Source organism: Rhinopithecus roxellana, chromosome 13 (genome assembly GCF_007565055.1).
Source record: "Rhinopithecus roxellana isolate Shanxi Qingling chromosome 13, ASM756505v1, whole genome shotgun sequence".
Taxonomy (NCBI): domain Eukaryota; kingdom Metazoa; phylum Chordata; class Mammalia; order Primates; family Cercopithecidae; genus Rhinopithecus; species Rhinopithecus roxellana.
The window spans coordinates 97,713,535-97,740,488 of record NC_044561.1 but is presented as its reverse complement, the minus strand read 5'-3'; the positions used below and the strand labels follow the sequence as shown (position 1 = coordinate 97,740,488).

The window sequence follows — 26,954 nt, the reverse complement described above, 5'->3', positions numbered from 1 at the left end:
AAATTTTTGTATTTTCAATAGAGACAGGGTTTCACCATATTGGCCAGGCTGGTCTCAAACTCCTGGCCTCAAGTGATCTGCCCGCCTTGGCTTCCCAAAGTGCAGGGATTACAGGCACGAGCCTCCGTGCTGGGCCTCTCTTCATTTCTTGAGAACAATGGAAGTGAATCCAGGAGACAAACTTCTCCACATTGTTAAAAGCTCTTCGGGCAGAGTGGAACTGCACATGTTGCCACCTTGGTTTTCTTTATTCCAAATACAAAGGATTTTGGATAACTTGGATTAAGATCGGGGCTTTTATGTCTTGCAGAAAAATAGTATGCCATAATTTGTAACTCAGCTCCTCTTATTCACCACTTAAATTTTATTTATTTAATTTTCTTTTTTAGAGACAGGATCTTGCTCTGTCGCACAGGTTGGTCTCAAACTCCTGGGCTCAAGTGATCCACCTGCCTCAGTCTCCTGAATAGCTGGGACTATAGACATGTGTCATCACACCCAGCTACTGCTTACATTTTTAAGATTAGTTTGGCTGGTATATACATTATGCTCCAAATCACGAAAAGTAGTATTCTTCTGGGGTAAAACCATGCAGTTTATTCACATAATCATCCTCAGTCTCATCATGAAAGCAGGGATCGTACAAACCTGCTCACCCTGCATGTGTACCCCTGAACTTAAAAGTTGGAAATCAAAATAATAAATCAATAAATAAATAGTGGGGAAAAAAGCAGGTATCCAACATATTTTAGACCTAAAAATCCCATTAATCCTAGTCCTCTCCTGAGATTATAACAGATTTGCTTTTCCAGGTAGAGGGTGTCTGAGCAGTTGTGCAAGGCTGTGCTGTTTCTTACGTTTCTGGAACCATGCGGTGACTGGCCAGTGTTGCATGGCTGACGTGTCCTCTGCTCCTGGTGCATACACTATACAGTGCTAGTACTCTTGTTCTTTCCTCCTAAAAATAGACTCCTGAAACAGTCCTAAAATAGACTCCTCGGCTTCTCTCCTTTTTGACTTTTTTTCCTCTAGACTCCTCTGAGCTTGTCCCCAGTTTTGCTTTAGACTCCTGAAATATTTTTTAATACCTTAACTTGTATTTTAGGTTGAGGAGTACACGTGAAGGTTTGTTACATAGGTAAACTCATGACTCAGGGGTTTGGTGTACAGATTATTTCAGACTTTCGAAATATTGAAGTAAAACTCATTTAGATGAGGTTGTTCATTGGTAAGAAAAAAAAATCACTCCTGCAACCCCGACAGACTGTTTCTCCTGACCTTTAAAAGATCTTAAATGGGTACATTGTTTTGTTTGTTCTGCTCTGCTCTGGTTGAGGGCAATGTGACATTTGCATTATCTCTCTAGGCCTCTGTTTAATTATGTTGCTATAAATTACTGTCTGTCCTGAACAGAGTCTATCTAACTTAGTGACCTGCTGCCTGTAGGAAGAGGGAGACAGAGAGAGACAGAGACAGGGAGAAACAGAGAGAGGGAGAGACAGAGAGACAGAGACAGGAAGAAATAGAGAAAGACAGAGAGAATAGTTGTCTAGAAAAGAGAAAAGAAATATAATTTGGATTCATGTCTAGACAGAGATAGGGAGAAAAAGAGAGAGAAAGAGAGAGGGGACAGGCAGGGGGTGAAATAGTTGTCCAGAAAAGAGAAAAGAAACATAATTTACATTCACATCTTTGTCATTTCCGTTTGGTCTAATGCTTGGCCTCCATTCAGTTACCTAAAGTGGTCCTATAACCCTCTCTCCTGGAACCCCATTCATCTCAGATAATACTTCTGTCATTGGCACTGAGGAGACGAAACTTCAAGTGGTATTTACATTTAATTCCCTTCAGCTTTGTGACCCTTAGGATCCAGATATCTGCCTAGTTTGTAAATGTGATATTTATGTTCTGCTGATTGTCAGTGAACAGTGCTCAATTTTGGGGAAAGCAGATTGGGAGCTACCATTCCTGTCTGAGCCTTCTCCTGGAGGCCGGGAGGGTGTCAGGACGCAGCAGGAAACAGAGCTCCCTGCCTCCAGGAGAAAGGTTTACGGAAGAGGCTTCCTGCCTCCAGGAGTGGGTTCTCCTATCCTGTGAGTCCTTCTCTTCCAGTATAACTTTTCCAAGTTAATTTTTTCAATAGAGAAATTAGCATGTGTGACTTTTATGCTGAGGAACTTAGGAAAGAGATTATTTGTATAATAATATAGGCAAAAAATGTTACAAACTCATCCAGCTGGGTTGCATTCTAATTTGACGAATGAGCTGAGTCAAGTAGCATTCATTTTTTGTTTTTTTAATTAAAAGTACTCTGTCCTCAATGTGAAAACACAATCTTCAGAGTATAGATGTTGGAGAAGAGTAATGGTAATGAAAACAGTAGTTAGTATTACTCAAGCTTAGTAGCACTTTGCCTGCATTGCTTCATCCCATCCTCTTATAGTTCTGTGGGCTAGATACTGTTGTGCAAAGGTCTTTGATAAAGATCTGTTCAATATTTTTCACCCTGTGTCTTAGTCTATTTGGGCTTCTATTATAAAATACTGTAGATGATGTGGCTTATAAGCAATAGAATATTATTTCTTACAGTTCTAGAGGCTGGAAAATCCAAGATCAAGGTGCTAACAGATTCAGCATCTGGTGAAGACCACTTCCTGGTTCACAGAGGGCACCTTCTAGTAGTGCCTTTACATGGTGGAAGGGGCAGGGTGGCTTTCTGGGGTCTCCTTTATGAGTTCCATTCATGAGGGCTCCTCCTTCATGACCTAATCATCTCCCAATGGCCCTACCTCTTAATACCATCACCTTGGCTGTTAGGATTTCAACACATGAATGGGGGGAACACATTCAGATGATAGCAGGCCACCCTTCTCAAACTTATTAGAAAATGGAATCCCTTTTTTTCACGGAACCCCCACAACCGTCTCTGAGGACATAGGTGGTATTCTGCAGACACAGTTTGGGAAATAAGAGAAGTCTAGCTCTACACTGCTGGCTAGGGGTTGAGGTGGGAACAGACACATTTGCCTCCCCTTTGTACTATCTAGCTTTCTAGATTCTTCCCACTAGTTGTGTTGATGGTGATTTGGGATTGTTCTTTCACATTCAAAGCTAGGGCTATATACTAATTCATTCATTCTCAATCACTTAAAAAATACCTACCATCACACTGTGCCAGGAGACCATAGCTGGAACAGGGTCCCTGCCTCTGGGAAGTCCCAGTGCCATAAGAAACCAGACAAACACAGATATTCAGTGGGAGGCAAGACCTGCCAAGTACCATCTACTGAGCACTGCAGGAGCTGGGGTGGGGGCTGGCCAGCTCTACCTAGGGAACTGGGGAAGGCTTCCTAGGGGAGGGAATGGGCACAGCGTCCCCAGGGAACAGTGGAGTCCTCCAGGTGAAGAAAACAGGGAAGCGGAGAGTTGAGAATGTGTTTGGCAGCATGTGAGTGCCAGGGCTTTCAGCAGGGGGGCTGGTGGAGGAGCACAGATGGCCTTTAAAGTCAACTCTGAGTCACTCTCTGAAATTACAGAAATTCAAAGAGAAGGATCTGGAAATCCTCCAACAAGTTATTTGACCTTCTGGTCTCTCAATAACCATTTGGTATCTAGCTGATAAATGGAAATTCTCTGCAAAATTGTGTCATACAGGAAAAGTTGCAGAAAAATTGTTAGAGAAAGAAAATCATTCTCCTGTCTTCACCTGTAAACCACAGAGCTCACATTTTCCTAAGTGGCTTTATGCTACCAAGTTGCCCCTGGATTCTCCATTCATGCCTCATCTACTAAAATGATCAGAGGTTAAATAAAACTTCCAAAGCAGGGCCAGGAGTTATTCAGCTTCTCTATGTAACAGTAGTTGAGATAGAAACTATTTTCTGTCTTTTTTTTTCTCGTTGCCTTGACAACCATTTTTTTTTTTTTTTTTAATCTTTTGATTTTTCTCAACAACATGAGCTGCTTCCTTTGGTTGAACCGAGATGTGTGTATGGATTTATGTCTTATTCAGAGAGTCTCTAGTGTAAATGTTTATGAGATACCGATTTTTTATTTTTCAGCATCTTCAGTGTTGAGCAGAGTAGATAATTGCACAAAACTGTTAGCCTGCCTGATTAACCAAACCAAGACAAATCAGCAGTGATTTTCCATGTCTGATGTCAAATACTGTAAAAAATGATTCCAATTCATTTTTACAAAATATTATGGAATATTTTAATATTTGGCTTTTTAATGTCCCTGACAAGGTCTGTGTGAAAGTTGTTTCCATATACCAGAAGTGCATGTCCTCCCTCCTACACTTCCCCTTGCTCCCATGGCTCTAGCCACAGTGGTCTCTCACCCTTGCAAAGCTGTTGCCATCTCATGGCCTTTGCCATTTCCTCTGCCTGGAACCTGCCTGCCCCAGATATTCGCATTGCCTGCTCCCTCCTTGCATTTATGTCTCTGATTCAATGCTACCTTCTCCTCCTGGGCCTTCCTATCTAAAACACCATTCTCACTTGTCACTGGCCAGTCAGGATGTGGGAGGATCCCTCTCTGGAAAAACAGTTCAGTTATCCTATATGAAACTCCCCAGACCATAAGCCCTACCCATAGCAAGAGCTTCCAATGAGCATTTTAATGCCTCACCCTTAGATCTGAACTCACAGCCAAAAATCACCAGCTATTTGAGGAAATCCTCTATTAAAAAATATAAAGACCAAGACTAATAAATAAAGAACTTGAAAGAAACAGGGACAAGGATGGAATTGGAGAAATCTGAAAAAATAAAAAAAAAATAAAAAATGAAACAAACAAACAAAAAAATGGCAAATGGGGCAATGGGGCAGAGGAAAGCATCCTAGAAATCATACAAGAAATGTAGGAGTGGAACCGAGTGGGGCCCAAGTCAGCGGCTATGGAGCAGGCCTGGAGGGCAGCCAGGCCAAGTGGAGCAATAGGACAAGATTCTCAGGGGGACATTACCGGGAGGGCTGGGGTCCTGAGGAACTATCCCAACAGGCTGACATGTGGAAATTTGTATTGAGAGGCTATTGGAGGATATGGGTAAAATTAGGATACAGTTGACTCTTGAACACTACAGGGTTTAGGAGTATTGGCCTCCCCTCCACCCACCACCTGCAATAATTTTTGACTCCTCAAAACCTTTTTTTTTCTTTAACTTTTATTGTAAGCTCAGGGTTACATGTGCAGGATGTACAAGTTTGTTACATAGGTAAACGTGTGTCATGGTGGTGTGCTGCACAGGTCATTCCATCACCCAGGTATTAAGCCCAGCATCCACTGGCTGTTCTTCCTGATGTTCTCCCTCCCCCAACCCACCCCCTACCTCCGACAGGCCCGGCTGTGTGTTGTTCCCCTCCATGTGCCCATGTGTTCTCATCATTCAGCTCCCACTTGTAAGTGAGAACATGCGGTGTTTGGTTTTCTGTTCCTGCGTTAGTTCGCTGAGGATAATGGCTTCCAATTCTATCCATGTCCCTGCAAAGGACATGATCTCATTCCTTTTTATGGCTGTATAGACTCCTCAAAACCTTAACTACTAATAGCCTACTGTTTACCAGAAGCCTTACAGCTAATATGACAGTGGATTAACAACATAAATAGAGTAGTATCTACATATATTTTACACATTCATGACATACCTAATTTTTCTTAATTTTTTCTATATTTTTAGGCTACGCAGTTTGTCTGCAAGTTTTTTCAAATTGTTGCAAATCTCCAAAACATTTTTCAATATATTTATTGAAAAGAATTCTCATATAAGTGGACCTGCACAGTTCAAACCCACATTGTTCAAGGATCAGCTGTAGTTACAAAACAAAGCAGGCAAAGGTTGAAAAGAAATACCTATTTACCACAGAAACAATAACATCGTACAATAAATGAAGCATAGTACATTTAGTAGTGATCAATCTTTGTATCGTTATAATAGTATAAACACTGAATATTGCTCGAATGAAAATTGGATATGAGCATATTTAGAGAATGGGACAAAGGAAGCACCTGTGTATCTGTGCGTATATGAGTTTGTGTGCATGTGTGTGCCTGAGACTTAAATTCTTACCTGTTGTAATAGGATGTCAACACATAATGTCTAAAGCTGATACATTATCATATATGAGCATATTAACTAGACATATAAAGATTTTAAAAGCCAAAAGGAATAGTAAGTTGGAGTGGTAGATTCTGGGGAATGGAAAGGAGAATGGGAGGAATAGAAAACTATTCTTTTTTCACTGTAAGACTTTTAGTCTCATCTAACTTTTAAAAGCTGTGAGTATATATTATGTAGATAAAAATAAAAATTAGTTATGAATTAAAGATAAATTTTGGCAGGGTGCAGTGGCTCATGCCTATAATCCCAACACTTTGGGAGGCCAAGGCAGGCGGATCACCTGAGGTCAGGAGTTCAAGACCAGCCTGGCCAACATGGCAAAACCCCATCTCTACTAAAAATACAAAAATTAGCTGGGTGTGGTGGCGGGGTCCTATAATCCCAGCTACTTGGGAGGCTGAGACAGGAGAATTGCTCGAACCTGTGAGGTAGAGGTTGCAGTGAGACAGAGCTTGCAGTGAGCTGAGATGGTGCCACCGCACTCCAGCCTGGGCAACAGAGCGAGACTCCATCTCAATAAATAAATAAGATAAATTTTAAGGAGCCCTGCTTCTGTGTACATGTCACTGATAGTTTGATGTACATTTGATTAATATTAAATTTTGTCCAGCGTGTGGCTGACGTCCTTGTCAGGCTCATTTGTTTAACTAAATCCGTTTTAACTTGCTCCTGGAGTAATTAACTCAGACTCACCTTGTTGGAAGTCATGCTGAAGATATTTATCATTTCCTCCTACACCATGGAGATAGATTGGACTGTGGCTCATGCTTGTTGAGGTTGTATGCTTATTAAAAATGGAGTAGATGCATGTGATATTAAATTGAGCTTTTTAATTTCTTTAGATTTAATGACGTACCTTTGTCATGTACTTAATCTTCAGCAAATATTTACCCTTCCAAAACTGGCAGATTTGCATTTTATAACTTGTCATGTCAAATGAAACATTTTCTCTTTTCTTTGCCCCTAGAAGGATCTCTGCTGAAAATTACAGTCTTTTAAAAAATAGCTGTCACATTCTCCTTTGTGGGGAACATTCAACATTTCTTTTTTTTTTTTTTTCTTTTTTGAGACGGAGTCTTGCTCTGTCGCCCAGGCTGGAGTACAATGGCCAGATCTCAGCTCACTGCAAGCTCCATCTCCCGGGTTTATGCCATTCTCCTGCCTCAGCCTCCCGAGTAGCTGGGACTACAGGCGCCCACCACCTCGCCCGGCTAGTTTTTTTTTTTTTTTTTTTTGTATTTTTTAGTAGAGACAGGATTTCACCGGGTTAGCCAGGATGGTCTCGATCTCCTGACCTCGTGATCCCCCCAACTCGGCCTCCCAAAGTGCTGGGATTACAGGCTTGAGCCACCGCGCCCGGCCACATTCAACATTTCTATCCTGTGATTGAAACTGACCCTTCTCACTCCTCTCCAGCTTTAGCCTATACATATTGATATATTTATTTTTGATACAGTTTAGTGTTTTTATTCTGATATCTGGGTCATAGAGAGATGAATGGGTAAATGGAGAAATGGATGAATGGATAAATTAGATAGATGAGAGAGAGAAAGAGAAAGAGAGAGAGAGAAAAAGATAGAAAAGCAGACCAAAGTATACCACAGATGTGTGGAAGCACAGGTTCAGATAACACAGAATACACTACAAGCTTTAGTCTCAAGCTTTCTAGACTATAAAAGCTTATAGAATGGTCAGCTTTCCAAAGCAGAGGCTAAATAACTGTCATTCTATTGCATCCAACATAGCTTCCCAAACTTTGTTGATGTAGGATTAGTAAGATGTTCCATTAAAATGTTCCAGTAAGATGTCCTAAAATAACTTCAGGATACTTTTAAGTATTCTTTTCATCTGTGCCATGGAACTAACGTGAGGAGCTGGGAGTTGGAGGTGGTTATCGAAGCCTGGGAATGGATGTCTCCAGTCACTGTTTGGTGGAAGAACCTTTTTCAGGTTGCCCCTGCACCCCCACAATACTGAGAACACTTTCTAGACCAGAATAAAATGCTCAAGTAAATTAATGACATCTGTTTGCACTTTGAATGAGAAACTGTGAGACTTTTAATTCCTAGAGGTGATAGCAGGATAATTGAGTACAGTAAATTAGAAGTTGCTATTTATGAGCAAAAGTATGCATGACTAGAGATTTCATCCCCATGAGCTTGCCTGTTCACCATATTGTTATTTTCTTACATGCTTTATTAGTCTTTGGAGCCATACTTCTTGAGTTTGAATCCTGGTTCTGCCACTTAGCTAGCTAGCTACATGCCTTTAAACAAGTTTCTTAATCTCTGTGCCTCAGTTTCATAATTTGTGAATCTATCGATTAGTCCACTCAATACCTATTCCAATCCCCTTTTAGCTTGACTTTTTTTTTTTTTTTTTAATCTTACAGAGAGTAGAAATTTTCCATTTCCAGAATCCATTGAAGCTAGTGTTCAGGGTTTGTTAACCAAATGCATTTCCATAAACCTTTGAATTCAGACCTAGATTGTGTGGAATGAGAGATGGGACATAGGACCTTCATTTTTTGCTGGTATGGATAGTGGCAGAGGCAGCATGGTTCTGAAACTAGTCACTGTAGTGATAGTGTCCTGATTTAACAGTCAGCTTTTTTATTGGGAAGCTTCCAGATTGTTAGTTTGGAGCAACATCTGAACCAGCAGCTTTCTAATTCTTTAGGTTTTTAATAGTGATCAAGGCAACAGCGCCTTTGGCCATTCAGTTCTACTGAGTGGTTTGAGGAGTGATTCCTCTTTTTATTTTCCCCTGAGTTGGAGTGTCACTCTATTGCCCAGGCTGCGATCTCAGCTCACTGCAACCTCCGCCTCCCAGGTTCAAGTAATTCTCCTGCCTCAGCCTCTTGAGTGGCTAGGACTACAGGCGCACGCCACCATGCCTGGCTAATTTTTGTATTTTTAGTAGAGATGGCGGTTTCACCATATTGGTCAGGGTGGTCTGAAACTCCTAACCTCAGGCAAGCTGCCCGCCTAGGCCTCCCAAAGTGCTGAGATTACAGATGTGAGCCACCGCGCCCAGCCTGAGGAGTAATTCCTAAAAGCTAGGCCTAAAGTCCGTTTCTTAGCCCTCCTAACAATGATGTCAACTGTATGTTTCCTAATATGTCTTTTTGCTTGAAGCAGCCAAAGTGATTTATGTTGTTTGTAACTAAAAACCCAGAAGAATCAATGTACCTAATAGGGTTTTTGTGAGATGTAATAAGGTAAGGCATTTAAAGTGCTTAGAACATTATTGGGATTGCTATTTTTTTTTTTTTTTTTTTAATATTCTTAGGGATTGTTCTGGCTTTAGTCAATGGAACACCTACAACCATAAATAAAAAATATTTATTAGTTTGTTCATTCATTCATTCATTCATTTATCCATTAACTGAAACAAATATTCAGTAAATATACTAAGACGTCAAAAAAATTTAGTCATCCAGAAAGACCAGTGTAATTAGGTTATTTTTCTGTTTCTTTTTCTTCTTCATAGCATCCTTCAAATTTGTATTCCTTTTTAGGTTTATGCATTTATATGTGAAATGAAATTTAAGGAGAACCTTAGATAACAGAAAATTCTAAAATGTTAATAAGGCAGTAAATGTTATCAGTAATAACTCCATGACTCATAATTTCTGCCTCTGTTTATCTTATGATTGGCATAATTTATTGACTAAAAGAACATTTAACTGCTTTAAGCTTAAACAGCTTCTTTCTCATGATCTCTTCAAAGAGTGAATATCATGGAAGAGTAGAAATAATTATTTTCCCTTTTTTCCAAAAGAGATAGACATCTTCGTTTGTGGGCCAATGGCTGCACACTCAGTATTGCAGTGCAGAGGCTATTAGAGCAGCACGCATGAGCTGAGTTAGGAAGATAAGGTTACTTAAAAAGCAAATGGAAATAGTTGACTGGAGAAAGAGAACATTGTCTACAAAACATTAATAGCCTTTACAATTTTTATAAAACCAACCTAGAACAACTTTGAAGTTGAATGATTTTGCATAATTAGTGTATTGTGGAATGAAACTTTCAGAAACAAAATGTAGAATGGAGATGAACTGTACTTTTTTTGTTTTTTGAGACGGAGTCTCGCTCTGTAGCCCAGGCTGCAGTGCAGTGACACCATCTCGGCTCACTGCAAGCTCCACCTCCCGGGTTCACGCCATTCTCCTGCCTCAGCCTCCCGAGTAGCTGGGACTACAGGTGCCCGCCACCATGCCTGGCTTATTTTTTGTATTTTTAGTAGAGACGGGGTTTCACCGTGTTAGCCAGAATGATCTCAATTTCCTGACCTCGTGATTCGCCCTCCTCAGCCTCCCAAAGTGCTGGGATTACAGGCGTGAGCCACCATGCCTGATCGAGGTGAACTGTACTTTTAAGATGATCACATGTCATTTGAGATCAAAGTCTAGCATTGGAATACTGTTTCAAGGACAGCTAGACTACCTTGGTGAAGTAAACAGACGTGTCACCAAAGGAATAGAAAACCTTGAAATTTTATGTAGCTCCTTCCTCTACCTTCAGATAAAATTACTGTACATCAGCCTAAGTGCTATGAATATTGTCTATTTCAAGCACTTTTAGAAAATGAGCTTTGGATATAAGGGCAATCTGGCTATGACATTTATTATTTTGCTTGATCTGGCCAGACTGATGTCTTAACTCCCTCACCATTGCCTGCACTGCATGTCCCCAAGTTGGTAATTATTTTCTTGGAACTTTGAAGGTCTTGTTTCATTGCCTTCTTGCTTACAGAACATTGTGACTAATAAATTTGAGGGTTTGTGCTTTATCAGTTCGGAGTAATTCCCACCCATTAACTCATTGTCTCATTGTGCATTGCCTTTCCTTTGTTCTCTCTGTTAGCTCTTTCTGAAATTCCAATTGCATGCATGTTGGACCATCTCACTTTGACTTCCATATCTCTTATTTTTTTTTCTCCATCTCTCTCTCTATGCTAAATTATAAGTAATATCTTCAACTCTGATTTCATTTTCTAATTATCTTTCCATTGGACTCTAGTCTTGTTTTACCTATTTGCTGAGGTATAAATGCCTATTACTGTAATTTTTCTTTTTCTGTAATTTAACATTTTTTCATTGTGCTTTTTGTTTGTGTTTCTCATTTACCTGTTCATTTCTTGTAGTCTCTTGTTCCTTACTCAAACTTTCAACTTCCTATTTTATTTCTTTAACATATTAAGCATATTTGCCTTATATCCTGATTGCGTTAACGCCAATATCTGAAGCCTCTGTGGGTCTTGTTTGCTAGTTCTTTTTGCTTACTCCCACTCAGTAAAGGTAGATTTTTTTTTCCCCTGTGCATTTTGAGCTCATGTTTAATGGAACCCTGTGTGGAGGGTTTCTTTTGTTGTTTGGTTGAAAGTACATCCCTCTAAGGTTTACACTTGCTTTCACTAGACATATGAGGGCATGTCAGTCTGGAACCATATTAAAATAAATAACCTGGCTTGGAGGTTTATAGACCACAAAAATAGTTCCAATTTGAGCACAAACACATGTGAGTTCCGGCTCATGATAAATTGTCTTTTTCTTTTTTTCCTTTTCTTTTATCAGGTTAAATCTTGGGGCAGATGTTTCTTTTTTTCTCTCTCTACCCAGAGCCAAGGCCAAGACAAGTTTTTGTTTGTTTTGTTTTACTATAACCTTTTACAAAGCGTTTTTTTTTTTTTTTTTTTTCTGCTTCACTTTTTCTCTGGGGATGTAACTTCAGGGCTCTCAGCTTTATGTGGTGTTTTCTTGTTAAGCACCCCCACCATGCCATGGCCCTAGGCTTTGTGTCCTGAGCCCTGTGTGGACATTGAAGCTGACGTGCTGGGTCTAGACACCAGCTCAGGGTTTGCTGACCTCTCAGAATTTCTATTCTCATTTTGCTTTTGGTCTCTATGGGCTTTCCTTGCTTTGTTACCAGCTCAGTCATGCATTTTAAAAGATTTTTCAAAAATATTTTATCCAGCATTTTTAGATGTTTGGTAACAGGAAGGATTTTCAGAAGATCTTGTCCACATATTATTTTGTCAAAAATAAGTAACTATTTCCGTGACCACACTAGAGGTATCCTCATGAAGGTGGAAATTCAATTCCTGTGTGCCTCACTTCTAGCCCTTAATAACTCATGTTAGAAAATCTCCCAACACAAGTGCATCCCAAACCTGTGTTTCTCTGTCACTTAGCCTCAGTTTTCACTTCTCTTCTGTCTATATTCCTTTTCTGCATAAGTTGTATTATGCAAATTTTAAATTTTGTGGCTTTTTTCCAGTTTCTGTGAGTTTTCTGTGTTCTCCAATGTTATGTGCTTCAGGAGAGAAGGCTCAAAGCTTTGCTCTCCTTAAACTCAAGTGTAAATGGGAGGGATGGGTGTTGAGAATGGTCTCCTATAACTGATTTCATTGTGTTTCCTTCTCGTCTTGCCTGTTTGATTCAGCACTGCGATTCTGACTCAACCAGCAGTCATTCTGTGAACCCTAGATCTTCTCCGCCTATTTTCACAGTCTTTTGTTTTATATTTAATGCTGCCTGTTTCTCCTTCTTCAGTGTATTTACTAACTCAAACTTTTCCTGAAGCTCTTTGCTTGATTTATAGCTGTCATCAACTTACAAAAATCACTACCACCATCAGGCTCTCTGGAGGTTGAGTCATTTCAGTCCCACCCACATCCTGGTGCTGGTCCCCCTTGGAGGGATGTGTTTGGGGATGGCTGGAGGACTCCACCAGCCTGGGCTTCTGTGTTTGACACTCCCACACACTGAGGCACCTGCTGTTTCTGCCCACACTAGGATCATGTTTACTTTGCAGAGGGTGCACCAGGGACCTCTGTATAGTCATAGTCCTCCTGCTTTGAGATGGGTAATATTCACTATGATTCATCCCTTCAGCTCTAATGCCAGGATGGGGCAGTAGCTATTGGTAAGGTTGATGTTCCTTCCAGTTGCAAATAAATGCTTGTCTGGAGTTTCCTTTTAATACAATGTCTATCACTGTGTAGTAGACATATATATATATATTTGAGATGGAATCTTACTCTGTCACCCAAGCTGAAGTGTAGTGGTGTGATCTCAGCTCACTGCAACCTCCGCCTTCTGGGTTCAAACTATTCTCATGCCTCAGCCTCTACAGGTGCACACCACCATGCCTGGCTAATTTGTTTTGTATTTTTAGTAGACATGGGGTTTCACCATGTTGGCCAGGCTGGTCTCGAACTCCTGACCTCAGGAGATCCGCCTGCCTCGGCCTCCCAAAGTGGTGAGCTTCAGGCATGAGCTGCCGTGCCCGGCCAGACATATATTAATAGAAGCATTCACTATTCACTTTGAAAAATCCCAGATGTTAAAGAACAAGTACTTTAATACTCTAACAACTCTGCCGTGAGTACTATTCTTGTTACTAAGGTAATAATTATAAAGTATCTTTTATTTATTGAGCACTTACTATGTGCTGGGCTTTATGCTAATAAATCATTTAATCCTCACAAGAGTTCTATGAGATAGGAGCTGTTATTATCCCCATCTTATAGATGAGGACATGGAGATTCAGAGATGTAAAGTAACTAGCCCAGGATCACATAGCCAGTAAAGAGCTTGCTAGGACCCAAACTCAAGGCTTCTTCCCAAGTCCATGCTCACAGACATCTCTTAGGCTAAAACCAGATTTCTGATCTATGGCAATGAATTTTTGCAAAGGCCAGAACTTAAACCTACCTTACAAGGTAACATATTTGAAAGTAAAACTGTGTTGCCTGCATTGCACAGAACTGATGTTAGAATACCTTTGCCAGAACTGCTTTGAGAACCAGCATGTGTAATATAAGAAAATCAATTTTATTTGTAGATAAACCTTGCTTTTCACCCCAGGCTGTGTTATCCTGCTTGATCACCTACCTTATTTACAGATTTCACTCCTCATGCCTCTTGACAGTTTCTAAAAAGAAAATTCTGTCCCCTGAGGATGGAGATTTGTCACCAATGAGGACATTCAGAAGAAGCTTCCAGAGGGAGTGAAGATGATTCCTAAGGGGCTCCAACAGGTTCTGAGCGAAGTCATTTTACAAATAAGAGCTCAGCCCTTGGGGTGATCACTTTAAAGGGGAAGCGCTCAGCTGTATCAGTACAATTCTAGTGTGTTTGTTTACAATCCGTTCTCTGACTTCATAGATATACTTAATGTCGACTTGATATGGAGTGAAATCTGTTTACAAAAATCCACATCTAACAAAAATTCTATGGCATATAGAAAAGCGCCAGACTTTCCTCATCTGTTACAGATGTTGCCTTCTCTGGGAAAGGCTTATTGCAAATGTCAACACTGAAACTGGCTCTGTTTTGATAGGAATCTTGTTCTGTTTCTCTTTAAATCTTAAAACTACCAAATACTGACTTGTTGATTTGGACAGATTGTGGGACGCCCCACAGCCTCCCCTTGAAGGAAAAAGGATCAGGTTTCTGCTTCCCCAGGAAAGGGGGAATTATCTCTCTGCTGAATATGCATCAAGCAACACTCTGGTGTCATTTTTAAAGTGCTTATATTTTTCTTACAGGTACGGTTGACGTTTGAAGCATCATCTTAATTAGCTGCTCACATTTAATGTAACTGGGCCGCAGTAAACAGTCATAATCAAAATAGCGATGTTGCCGTAGCAACCAAGATCCAACTCAATTTCTTTTCCTCTCTGGTCACAAGTGCTGCTCACCATCTAGGCAAGGACATGAAACAAATCTGCTGAAACCTCCTGTGTGAAATGAAAGTTAAAAACCGCTGGGGAGGCCGGGTGCGGTGGCTCAAGCCTGTAATCCCAGCACTTTGGGAGGCCGAGACGGGCGGATCACGAGGTCAGGAGATCGAGACCATCCTGGCTAACACGGTGAAACCCCGTCGCTACTAAAAAGTACAAAAAACTAGCCGGGCGAGGTGGCGGCGCCTGTAGTCCCAGCTACTCGGGAGGCTGAGGCGGGAGAATGGCGTAAACCCGGGAAGGGGAGCTTGCAGTGAGTCCAGATCCGGCCAGTGCACTCCAGCCTGGAGGACAGAGCGAGACTCCGCCTCAAAAAAAAAAAAAAAAAAAAAAAAAACAAAAAAAAAAACCGCTGGGGAAAAAACATTCTTGAATGATTGTTTTAAGTGTTTCAGTGACGTTCCTGGCTCCAAATGGCTCCTGAAGGAAATTGTCTCCCCGGTTCTCTTGTCTGACAGCTTTGCCTCCTGAGAGCTGTTCCCCACACGTGGACGGGATCAGGGGAATCATAGCTTTATTCCAGATCAAACTGCAAGGTCCAGGAAGTGGGAGAGTTGACCCAGATAATCCCCCTGGCTTTTCTAGCTATAAAGTGATCCTTTAACTTAGTTATTCCTAAACAAAATACAAAACCACGCTGTTTTAAAACAAGCCTCAGGGTAAGCCTCAATTTCATGGATAAGAAGACAGAGGATTACTAATCATTTTTATGCCGTAAGCCAATAGTTCCTAAATTTTTACTATCTGAATCCTTTAGGGAAGCCCTCAAACTCCCCTGCTTGGCCCATCATCACTAGCACGGGTTCTAATGATGTCTAATGATAGCCATATGAAGATCACATTAGGGTTTTGTTGTTGTTGTTGTTGTTGTTAATTATTGCATATCTTAGTATGAAGATCATATTAATGAAGAAAATTAATGAGCAGATAAACCTTTTCTGTGTTTTAATTGCCAACCCCTTCACCCAGTGATTCTGGAGACTTAGTCTTGGTCTCCATTTTCTTATCTGGAAAATAAGACACAGTAGAGCCGGATATTTTCCATGCTCTTGGATCCAGCTTGGTACATGACTTCTTTATTAAATAGAATAGAAAAACAGTATCACCTTTTGGTAATGATAAGCCAACGCCGTGAGGGTTGTTTTGCTTGAGAAAACAAAACAAACCCTGTGGCTTCTCAGGAGGTCCTTGTTCCACCCTCACATTCTTTTTATCGCTTTCCATGTAGGAGATGGGAATAATCCAATTGTGACATTAATCAAAGAGAAATCAGACAAAAATGTTTTCTTTGTAATTCACTGGGTATGTCATTAAAAAGACGGAAATAATCTCATTGTGAGATTAATCAAAGAGAAATCAGACAAAAATGTTTTCTTTGTAATTCGTTTTGTATGCCATTAAAAAAGAAATAAGTTTTTTATAAAAACTTATTTAAAGTTTTTATAAAAAAGAAAAATGTTTTCTTTGTAATTCATTTTATATGCCATTAAAAAGAGATAGTGAAAAAACAAAGTAGAAAAATGGTCAAGAATGTGAATAAGCAGTTCACAGAAAAGGAAACGCAAGTGGCCCCTAACTGTATGAAAAGCATCCCCACCATACGAGTTGCCAGGGAAATGCAAACCCAAATTGGAGATACAACTTTAATGTCTGACAATATCAGAATTTGGCAAAGATGTGAAGAAACAGGAAAACCCAAACACTGCTGGTGGGGGTGTGATTGTTATTGTACAACCACTTTGGAGAGCAATTTGGCAGGATCTAGTCAAGTTGAAAATGCTCATTCCCTTCGATTCCGTAATTCTACTTTTGGATGTATTTCCAGAGAAAGTCTCCTTCGGGTACATATGCACAAGGTGGTATGTATCAGGAGGCTCACTGAGGCCTTATTTGTGATAGTGAAAAATTAAATACAGCCTGCCTATCTATCAGGAAGAGAATGGATGAAAACTAATGTAGCATATTCCTATATTAGAATACTATAAAGCAGTTTTACATAATCAACAATGGCTAAAGGTAAAAAATCATAAAGTATCATGCAAAACTTTGTATTTTGAAAACAAAATGCAAAACTTTGCATATTGAAAGTTAAAATGACTACCACACAGAAAGCAACACTCTTGCATATGGATACATATATATGTGTGTGTATGTGTGTATATACTTATATGATGAAAAATGGGCTGGGGGCTGGGCACGGTGGCTCAAGCCTATAACCCCAGCACTTTGGGAGGCTGAGGCACGCAGATCACTTGAGGCCAGGAGCTTGAGAACAGCCTGGCCAACATGGCAAAACCCCCTCTCTACTAAAAATACAAAAATTAGCTGGGTGCCAGCTACTCGGGTGGCTGAAGCACAAGAATCACTTGAACTCGGGAGGCGGAGATTGCAATGAGCTGAGATTAATTTTTTAAAAGTGGGGGAAGGGCTAGAAGCAATCAAATTATTAGATTGGTGCAAAAGTAATTGTGGTTTTGGTCAATGTCAAAACCACAATTACTTTTGCACTAACCTATAATATCTGTGAAAAAACAGTCAACTTTAATTTAAATGTTTAATAAGAAGAAAATTTTGAAGCAAATAGGACAATGTGTTCGTTGCCAATTTGAGGTGGTGTGAGCTTGGATGTTATAGTTCTCTGTATTTAGAACATTTGAATTTTTCAAGAAAAATTTGAAATGCCAAAGTAGAAGATTGCTTACAAATCAGAACATTGGTCTTATTAAATTGCCCTGGCACCTACTTTAAGAACTATTTACTAATCATACCTGTCTTTGTTTTTTTTTTCCGGCATTCATTTTATTCTTCCGTGGTATCCTCTTAGGGGACCCCGTCCTCTGCTCATGACATCTGTTTGTCATTAGGATGAAGGGTGATAGCATGTGCCACTTGCCCTCTGGGTGATTCATCCAGTTTGAACTTTCAGATATAAACAAGCACAGAAACTGTGGTTTCAAAAGCACCTGACCAAACCATCCATCTCTTTGAAATGTTAATTTGGATTAAATGTCGTGATATCCACACACTCTCACTTTGTGAGGATGTGATTTTGTCCTTTAGAGGAACAGTTACAAATACTAAAATATATGAACCGTGGATGGCAGGATTGCTATCAGGAAAAAGGAAGCTTAAGCTTATTGTTTTTCTGTCACGAATTTTATGGGATTAATAAGATAGGATGTAAGGTGCCCTACAACTCCAACCCTGGTGTTATTACGCAGTAGGGAAAAGCCAGACTAAACCAGAAAGAGAACTCAAGCGAGGTGCTGATGGGTCGGAGTGAATCAGGGCCAGCTCACTTGCTGAACAGTAACCAAAAGGTTTGTACAGCTAGGAAGTGGGAGAAATGCCAGTAGTGAAAACAGGGAAAAGGAAAGGAGGATTGGCTTGGAGCGTCATAGGACAAATCCATGGAAGTTTAGCCAAAAACAAAAGTCTGTAGATACCTTATTGTTTATAACATGGACTGGGATGATTTCCAGCATCAAATCTCAGCCCTCCGGGACATAACTGTGTGGTAGGAACTTTCCACTGTTAACCCAGGTATATCAGCCCCACTCCTCCAGCACCAGGTTGCGTAATGTGTCATCATGCATGTATACATGTAATGAATTGTGTGATCAAGGGCCCTCTAGAAAGTGAAAAGTGGTGCTATTAATAATTCATTGAGGCTGGGATGATGGCTCATGCCTGTAATCCCAGCACTTTAGGAGGCCGGAGCAGAAGGATCACTTGAGCCCAGGAATTCAAGACCCGCCTGGGCAACGTAGTGAGACCCCGCCTCTATAATCATAGTAATAATAATAATAATAATAATTAACTGAGACAACAGGCCTAAACCAGGACTGTCCTGGGCAAACTTTCTAGTCACTCTAGTGAGTACCAGTCCCTCTAGTAAGAGCACACTTTTATAGAAAGGAATGCCTGAAGTTAAAAGGTTAGCAGAAGTGTTTACCTGGCTTCTTAGCCTAGCCCCCAAGCCCTCCAGAGCCTACCCCATTTCTTCCTCTCTTGCAAGGATTCTCTGCACCTTCCAGACCACCTCTCACTAGGCTCTTGGGCATTCTCATGTCTGCAGCTAGCACTGGGCTTCCCCTCCCTGAAGTAGCTTTCTTCCTCGGCCTGGTCTGTCTGAGGATGACTTGCCTTCCCATTCCCAGCTTTTTTTAATTTTAATTTTTTTTTTTTTTTTGAGTTGGAGTCTTGCTCTGTTGCCCAAGTTGGAGTGCAGTGGCGAGATCTCGGCTCACTGCAACCTCCACCTCCTGGGTTCAAGTAATTCTCCTGCCTCAGCCTCCCGATAGCTGGGATTACAGGCGCGTGCCACCACACCCAGCTAATTTTTGTATTTTTAGTAGAGACAGGGGTTTCACCATGTTGGTCAGACTGGTCTCAAACTCCTGACCTCATGATCTGCTTGCCTGGGCCTCCCAAAGTGCTGGGATTACAGGTGTGAGCCACTGCACCTGGAGCGCAGTCCCAGCTTTACCTCTCATTCGGCTTTACTCTACATTGCCTCCTGGAACTTGGCCATCCTTCACTGAGCTGAACCTGTGCCTTGGCTGGTGGATGCTCTGTAATTATTGAGTATGAAAGGGAGGAACAACGGGGCCACTTTGGAAGACTGGTCCTTGCTTCTTCGCAGGCGTGGTCTCCAGGGGCAGCTGGCCAAGGAGGACAATACAGCACACAGACCAACCAGTATGGACATCTCGTGCTTCTCTAGCAGTGAGGGACATCGTAGCACAGCATAAATCAACATGGCTGCCATCCAAATGCCACCTGATTTCTGAGAACTTCAACATAAACCTTCAGGAAAGATTATTGAAACCAAAGCTTTCTTAAACCACAACTATAAAGAATGTCTAGCCAGGCATGGTGGCTCACACTTGTAATCTCAGCTACTTGGGAGCCTGAGACCAGAGGATCAGTTAAGCCCAGGAATTTGAGGCCAGCCTGACCAACCCAGTGAGACCCCATCTCTACACCAAAAATTTAAATATTAGCCGGGCACCATGGTGGTGCCTGCCTATAGTTCTAGCTACTCAGGAGGTTCAGGTGGGAGGATCCCTTGAACCTAGGACTTCAAGGCTACAGTGAGCTATGATCATGCCACTGCACTCTAGCTTAGGTAATAGAGTGAGACCCCTGTCTCCTTAAAAAAAAAAAAAAAAAGAAAGAAAAGAAAAAGAAAGAAAGAAAAGAGAAGTCTACACCAGCCATTGTCCAATAAAAATATTATGTGAGTTACACAGGTCATTTTAAATGTTCTAGTAGCTACAGTTTAAAACATAAAACAAAGAAGAAAAACTAAAAACCTAAACTATTAATTTTAATAATAAGTTTTATCTAACTCAATATATCCAACATATTTTCATTTTAACATGTGATTGATATTTTTAAATTATTGAGATAAATATTTGATATCATTTGGATGTCTGTCCCCCCTAAATCTCATGTTGAAATGTAATCCCCAGTGTTGGAAGGTGGGGCCTGGTGGGGGGGGGACATTTTTAATTTAATTAAAATTAAATTAATTAATTTGGGACCGCATCCAGCCTCAAATCACTTTCATTTGACTGTGTAGACTTTGTTACTTTTATTGCTATTGTAAAGTTTTTTTAAAAATCCTTAAACTATGTCAGTCTTTAGGAAATATCCCTGAGTAGTATCGTGTTTGGGCCATGAGGGTGGATCCCTCATGGCTTGGTGCTGTCCTCGAAATAGGGAGTGAGTTCTCACGAGATCTGGCTGTTTAAGGGTGTAGAACTCTCTTGCTCCTACTTGGGCTGTGTGACATGCCTGCTCCAGCTTCACCTTCCACCATTAATAAAAGCTCCCTGAAGCCTGCTTAGAAGCCTAGCAGATGCCAGCGCCATACTTGTGCAGCCTGCAGAACTATGAGCCAATTAAACCTCTTTTCTTTATAAATTACTCAATCTCGTGTATTTATTTATAGCAACACAAGAATGGACTAATACAATATTATTTTTTCATCCTAAGTTTTTGAAATCTGGTGTGATTTTCTGCTTGTGGATCCATTCAGACTGGCTACATTCCAAGTGCCCAATGCTACACATGGCTAGTGGCTGACTGCTGTATTGGAGAGTACAGATCTAGATGCACTAGATGCATTATGTTGCTCAAATCACCTTTTCTTTCTTTCTTTCTTTCTTTCTTTCTTTCTTTCTTTCTTTCTTTCTTTCTTTCTTTCTTTCTTTCTTCTTTCTTTCTTTTTTCTTTTTTTCTTTTTTCTTTCTTTCTTCTTTCTCTCTCTCTCTCCTTCCTTCCTTCCTTCCTTCCCTCCTTCCTTCCTTCCTTCCTTCCTTCTTTCTTTCTTTTTTTTTTTGAGACAGAGTATTGCCCTGTCACCCAGGCTGGAGTGCAGTGGTGTGATCTGCAAGCTCCACCTCCTGGGTTCAAGAGCGTCTCCTGCCTTAGCCTCCTGAGTAGCTGGGATTACAGGTATATGCCACCACTCCCAGCTAACTTTTGTATTTTTAGTAGAGATGGGGTTTTTCCATGTTGGCCAGGCTAGTCTCTAACTCCTGACCTCAAGTGGTCTGCGTGCCTCAGCTTCCCAAAGTGCTGGGATTATAGGTGTGAACCACTGCATCTGGCCTCAAATCACTTTCGTTAGACTGTGTAGACTTCCTTACTTTTATTGCTATTATAAAGTTCTTTTTTTTAATCCTTGAACTATGTCAGTCTTTAGGAAATATCCCCGAGTAGTTTGTGTGTTGGGACTAGAGAGGAGTTTGGCTACTCATACTTTTAACTTTTGTTGCTTATGTTTCTCATTTGGAAGTGGTTAACCTTTGTTTCATTCATTCATTTGTTTATTCATTCCACAAATGTACCAAGTTTCTGGGCTCTGGAATTATTAAACATACAGGAAAGAGGTCTATTGTGTATTAAAGGTTTATTATGCCTATTAAAATAAAACTCATCAAATAAAAACATCCACATTTTTAAATATGCTGGGTATCTGTGTTAGGCCAAATATGCCAGACACTGTGTTAGGCCCTGGGGGAACAGCAGGTAACAAGAGAGACAAAAATCCTTGAGTAGGAGAAGTTAGAAAATAAACAAATTGGCCGGGCGCAGTGGCTCATGCTTGTAATCCCAGCACTTTGGGAGGCCGAGACAGGTGGATCACTTGAGGTCAGGAGTTCGAGACCAGCCTGGCCAACATGGCGAAACCCCGTCTTTACTAAAAATACAAAAAATTAGCCGGGTGTGGTGCCGGGCGCCTGTAATCCCAGCTACTCAGGAGGCTGAGGCAGGAGAATGGTGTGAACCTGGGAGGCGGAGCTTGCAGCAAGCTGAGATGGAGCCACTGTACTGCAGCCTAAGCAACAGAGCAAGACTCCATCTCAAAAATAAATAAATAAATAAATAATAAACAAATCATATGTGTGTGTGTATTTAGGTGGTATTAGGTTTGTTGTTTTTCATTCAAGACCTTTTATTAGAATAGTTACAAGGCCACGGTTATCTGTTTTTTCCTTAATCTAAAGCTTTGACTGATTGGGTTGTTTAGGTGGCAGAGTGATCCAAACTTTTATTACTCATGTACAGTATACCCTCAGTATTGTGGCCAGGGTTGGGCTGCTGTCATCTACTAACCTGCCCCTTAGTGTCAGAAAGTTTGCCTGGGGATTCCCTGGACTATGTCCCCTGCCTCTGTTGCTCAGGGTGATCTTTGATAAATACCCTAGCCGGCACTGCAACTACCTTTTATTTCCTTTTATTTGCCTGTTCATAGTAGCAAAGTCTTCACTTCTACTTCCTTTTTTTTTTTTTTTTTTTTGGAGATAAGGTCTGGCTCTGTCGCCCAGTCTGTATTGCAATGGCGTGATCTCAGCTCACTGCAACCTCTGCCTCCCGGGTTCAAGCGATTCTCCTGCCTCAGCCTCCCAAGAAACTGAGATTACAGGCATATTCCAACACGCCCGGCTAATTTTTGTATTTTTAGTAGAGACGGGGTTTCACCATGTTGGTCAGGCTTGTGTCAAACTCCTGACTTCCAGTGATCTGCCCACTTCGGCCTCCCAAAGTGCTGGGATTACAGGCACGAGTCACCGTGCCCGGCCTTATATTTTTTGCTATTTTCTTGGTAGAGGCAGGGTTTCACCATGTTGCCCAAGCTGGTCTCGAACTCCTGAGCTCAAGTGATTGTCTGCCTTGGCCTCCCAAAGTTCTGCGATTACGGATGTGAGCCACAGTGCCCAGCCTCCACTTCTGCTATGATAAAATTGCGTTCCTTGGTAGAAGCCTTCCTCCTTAAGTTACTAAGGGCTTCTAAACTAGCAGAACACAGAAACCCGAGAAAGGCAATCAAGCTATGAGTGGGACTCTAGATATTAGCTTTGTGAGAAATATAAGGCAGGAAGGGAGATAGCGATAGCCAAGACTCAGGGGAGTGGGGGAAATGTAATTTTTAAAAATTGTGATAAAATGCACATAACGTGAAGTCTTAATCATTTTGAAGCATATAGTTCTGTAGTACTAAGTTCATTTGTATTGTTGTCAACCAGTCTCCAGAACTCATCATGTAAAACTGAAACTCTATACCCATTAAACACTAAATCTGCATTTTCACCTTTTCCCCTCTCCCCAGCTTCTGGTAACCACCATTTTGCTTTCTGTCTCTATGACTTTTTTTTTTTTTTAAGAGACAGGTCTTGTGCAGCCACCCAGGCTGGAGTCCAGTGGCAGTGGCGTGATCACAGTCCATTGCTGCCTTGATTTCCTGGACTCACGTGATCCTCCCAGCTCAGCCTCCCAAGTAGCTGGGACTACAGGCATTCACCACCATGGCGGCTAAATTTTTTATTTTTTTTGTAGAGGCAGGATCTTGCTATGTTGCCCAGGTTGGTCTCAAACTCCTGGCTTCAAGTGATCCTCCTGCCTTGGCCTCCTAAAGTGCTGGGATTACAGGTGTGAGCCACGGCACCCAACCCTGTCTCTATGAATCTGACCACTTTAGGTATCTCATCTAAGTGGAATCATACAGTATTTTCCTATTGTGACTGGCTTATTTCACTTAGCATAATGTCCTCAGGGTTCATTCATGTTGTAGCATGTGTGTTATGCCCAGACCGTTTATTCCCCGAAGAAGACCACCAGAGTCCAGAGTCAAAGCCAAGCAGCAAGGATCTTTAATGCAAGTTCGAACTTGGTCCCTCTGTTCTACAACATACAAGAGGGCCCCGAATGATGCATGTGCCCGCTTTTTATAGCCCGATGCATACAGGATATGTAAGGTTACAGAGATACAAAGGAATTCTTTTGGTTGCAGCATCACAACTGGTAATTGGTTAATATTTTAAGTTATACAATTAACAGTTTTCTATTGGTTCCCGCGCATTTAGTAAAACTACAAAGGGTTGTGACCTTATCAGGGGCTCTCTAGGTGGTGTTTCTGAGACGTGTGGGGGGGATGTGTTTGTACTGGGCTCAGGAAGTTGGGACAAAATAGAGGGATGTGTTTGTACTGGGCCCAGGACTAAGATATGTGGCAGACACCGGTAATTAGAACAGAACAGAGCAGGACAGAGACTTTCACAACGTTTGTCCTTACAATGTCTGGAGTCTATAGATAACCTAATCGGTTAGGTCCGGGGTCGATCTTTAACTAGGCTCAGGGCGCCGCCCGGGCTGCCAGGGCGCCGCCCGGGCTGTTTGCCTGTGGACTTCATTTCTGCCTTTTAGTTTTTTTATTTGATCTCTTTCATGTGTCAGAGTATCCTTTCTTTTTAAGGCTGAATAATATTTCATTGTGTGTACATACCTACACATTTTATTTTATTTTTGAGACAGAGTCTTGCTCTGTCACCTAGGCTGGAGTACAGGGGGATGATCTTGGCTCACAGCAACCTCCACCTCCCACATTCAAGAGATTCTTGTGCCTCAGCCACCTGAGTAACTGGGACTACAGGTGCATGTCACCACGCCTGGCTAATTTTTATATTTTTAGTAGATACAGGGTTTCACCATGTTGCCCAGGCTGGTCTTGAACTCCTGGGCTCAAGAGATCCACTTTCCTTGGCCCCTCAAAGTGCTGAGATTATAGACATGAGCCACCACATCTGGCCTGCCAACCGCATTTTATTTATCCATTTATCTGTTGATAGCTGGGTTGCTTCTAACTCTTGCCTAGTATAAATATGAGAAATGCAATTTGAAACAGTGTGCCCAGGAAAGGTATGGTAGACTGAATTGTTGTTCACCAATATTCTCTGCCTCTCCCTACAGGATAATCTTTCATCCTCATCCTTTTGAAATCAGGCTTGGCCACATGACTTCACGCTAGCCAGTGAAATATGAACAGAAGTAACAGAGCTTTCCCAGTCACTGCTGGCTTTCCCATACTCTTTCCTCTGCTATAGTCACTAGGCAATGTTGAGATAGTAGCTGCTATGTTGGTCTGGGTTCTGGAGTGAGGGTGAAGATGAACAGATCTACTTATCTATGTGTATACTTGTAGTATGACACAGATCTCTGGGTATTGAGAAGTAACCCTTTGCTGTTTAATGCCCTTGAGATTTGGGGCTTACTTGTTAGGCAGCATAACCTGGCCCATTCTGACTGAGAAGCCCTCACTGAGAAAGTAACATCTGAGCAGAGACCTAGAGGAGGTGATACGTGGAGCAAGCATGTTCGATGGCAGAGCAACAGCAAGAAACCCCGTCTCCACTAAAAAATACAAAAAAAAAACTAGCCGGGCGAGGTGGCGGGCGCCTGTAGTCCCAGCTACTCGGAGGCTGAGGCAGGAGAATGGCATAAACCCGGGAGGCGGAGCTTGCAGTGAGCTGAGAACCAGCCACTGCACTCCAGCCCAGACGACAGAGCGAGACTCCGTCTCAAAAAAAAAAAAAAAAAAAAAAAGAGTCTAGAGAGAAGTTTGTTTCAAGGCTCAGGAAAGAAGCCAGATTTATGAAGGAGGCAGTGAAAGAGACAGAGTGGTAGGTGCTAGTCAGACTTTCATGCAGCCCTTAGGGCTGGGCTGGAGGTGGGACTGAATTTTGTTCACCCAATGATTCTGTTCCCTCCTCCTTTTCTCCATGGAGAGTGAAATGGGTGGCTGTAGTGAGGGGGTAGAAGAAGGAATGAAGGAGAAAAACGTGAGGTGTGGAGCAGGAAGATGCAGCCTAGCCCAGCTCCATGGCCCATGGCCCCTCATATACTTAAAATGGTAGTGTCACTCATGAAGCCACCTTATCCAGGGCATGGTAAGGCTTCTGAAGTCTGACTTCTGTCATAAGATGAATAGTGCATCAAGAGTTGCTGATAAGTGATCATTGATGACCAGGACATCCCCCGCTACTCCCTGTTCACCTTGTTCTTTTCATGCCTGTGACTTAAAAAGAAAAGTTTTCTTTTAATTTTATTTTTTAATTGGAAAAAGCATTTTATATTTACAGTTCAACTGATAATGCCAACACTTGTTACTATACAGTGTATTACAGGATTTCTGGTTGCAAAAAGTTACGTAATTTAAGTTTACTGGTATTGCTACTCACCTAAGTCTAAACCAAATCTTATGTTCCCATTTGCAATTTAATTTGTAAATTAAAGTTTTGTTTGTTTGTTTTCGTTTTGTTTTGTTTTGTTTTGTTTTGTTTTGAGACAGAGTCTCACTCCGTCACCCAGGCTGGAGTGCAGTGGTGCAATCTTCGGCTCACTGCAGCCTCTGCCTCCCGGGTTCAAGTGATTCTCCTGCCTCCCGAGTAGCTGGGACTACAGGCGCCCACCACCACACCCAGCTGATTTTTGTATTTTTAGTAGAGACAGGGTTTTGCCTTGTTGGCCAGGCTGGTCTCTTAACTCCTGACCTCAGGTAATCCACCCACTTTGGCCTCCCAAAGTGCTGAGCCACCACACCCGGCCAAATTAAAATGTTTTAAACATATGAGTCAATTATGAACATCAGTTTAAAGGGGACTCATGACTATTTTTAGAGCCACACAAGCCCAGGGAGCCTCCAACAGACCAACCAAGGAAGCGGGGCCTGGGAATTTAGGATTGTGCCATGCAGGGCCCTGAAAAAGGGACAGCTTCCCATCCAAGCAGCAT

General features: G+C 41.5%; 1 protein-coding gene across 7 annotated transcripts in view; it reads left to right on the top strand.

Annotated features, from left to right (window-relative positions):
- Nucleotides 1-26,954, top strand: part of SHLD1 (shieldin complex subunit 1) — a 125,139-nt gene that overhangs the window by 89,620 nt on the left and 8,565 nt on the right. The window contains exon 3 of one of the 7 annotated variants that reach the window (XM_030915564.1): nucleotides 14,679-14,968. The exons of the other annotated variants lie outside the window; for them this stretch is intronic. Coding sequence (XP_030771424.1) covers nucleotides 14,679-14,695 — 17 coding nt within the window. The 3' untranslated portion in view covers nucleotides 14,696-14,968. Of the gene's footprint in view, nucleotides 1-14,678; nucleotides 14,969-26,954 lie in introns of those variants that run through there. 7 annotated transcript variants of the gene reach the window in all.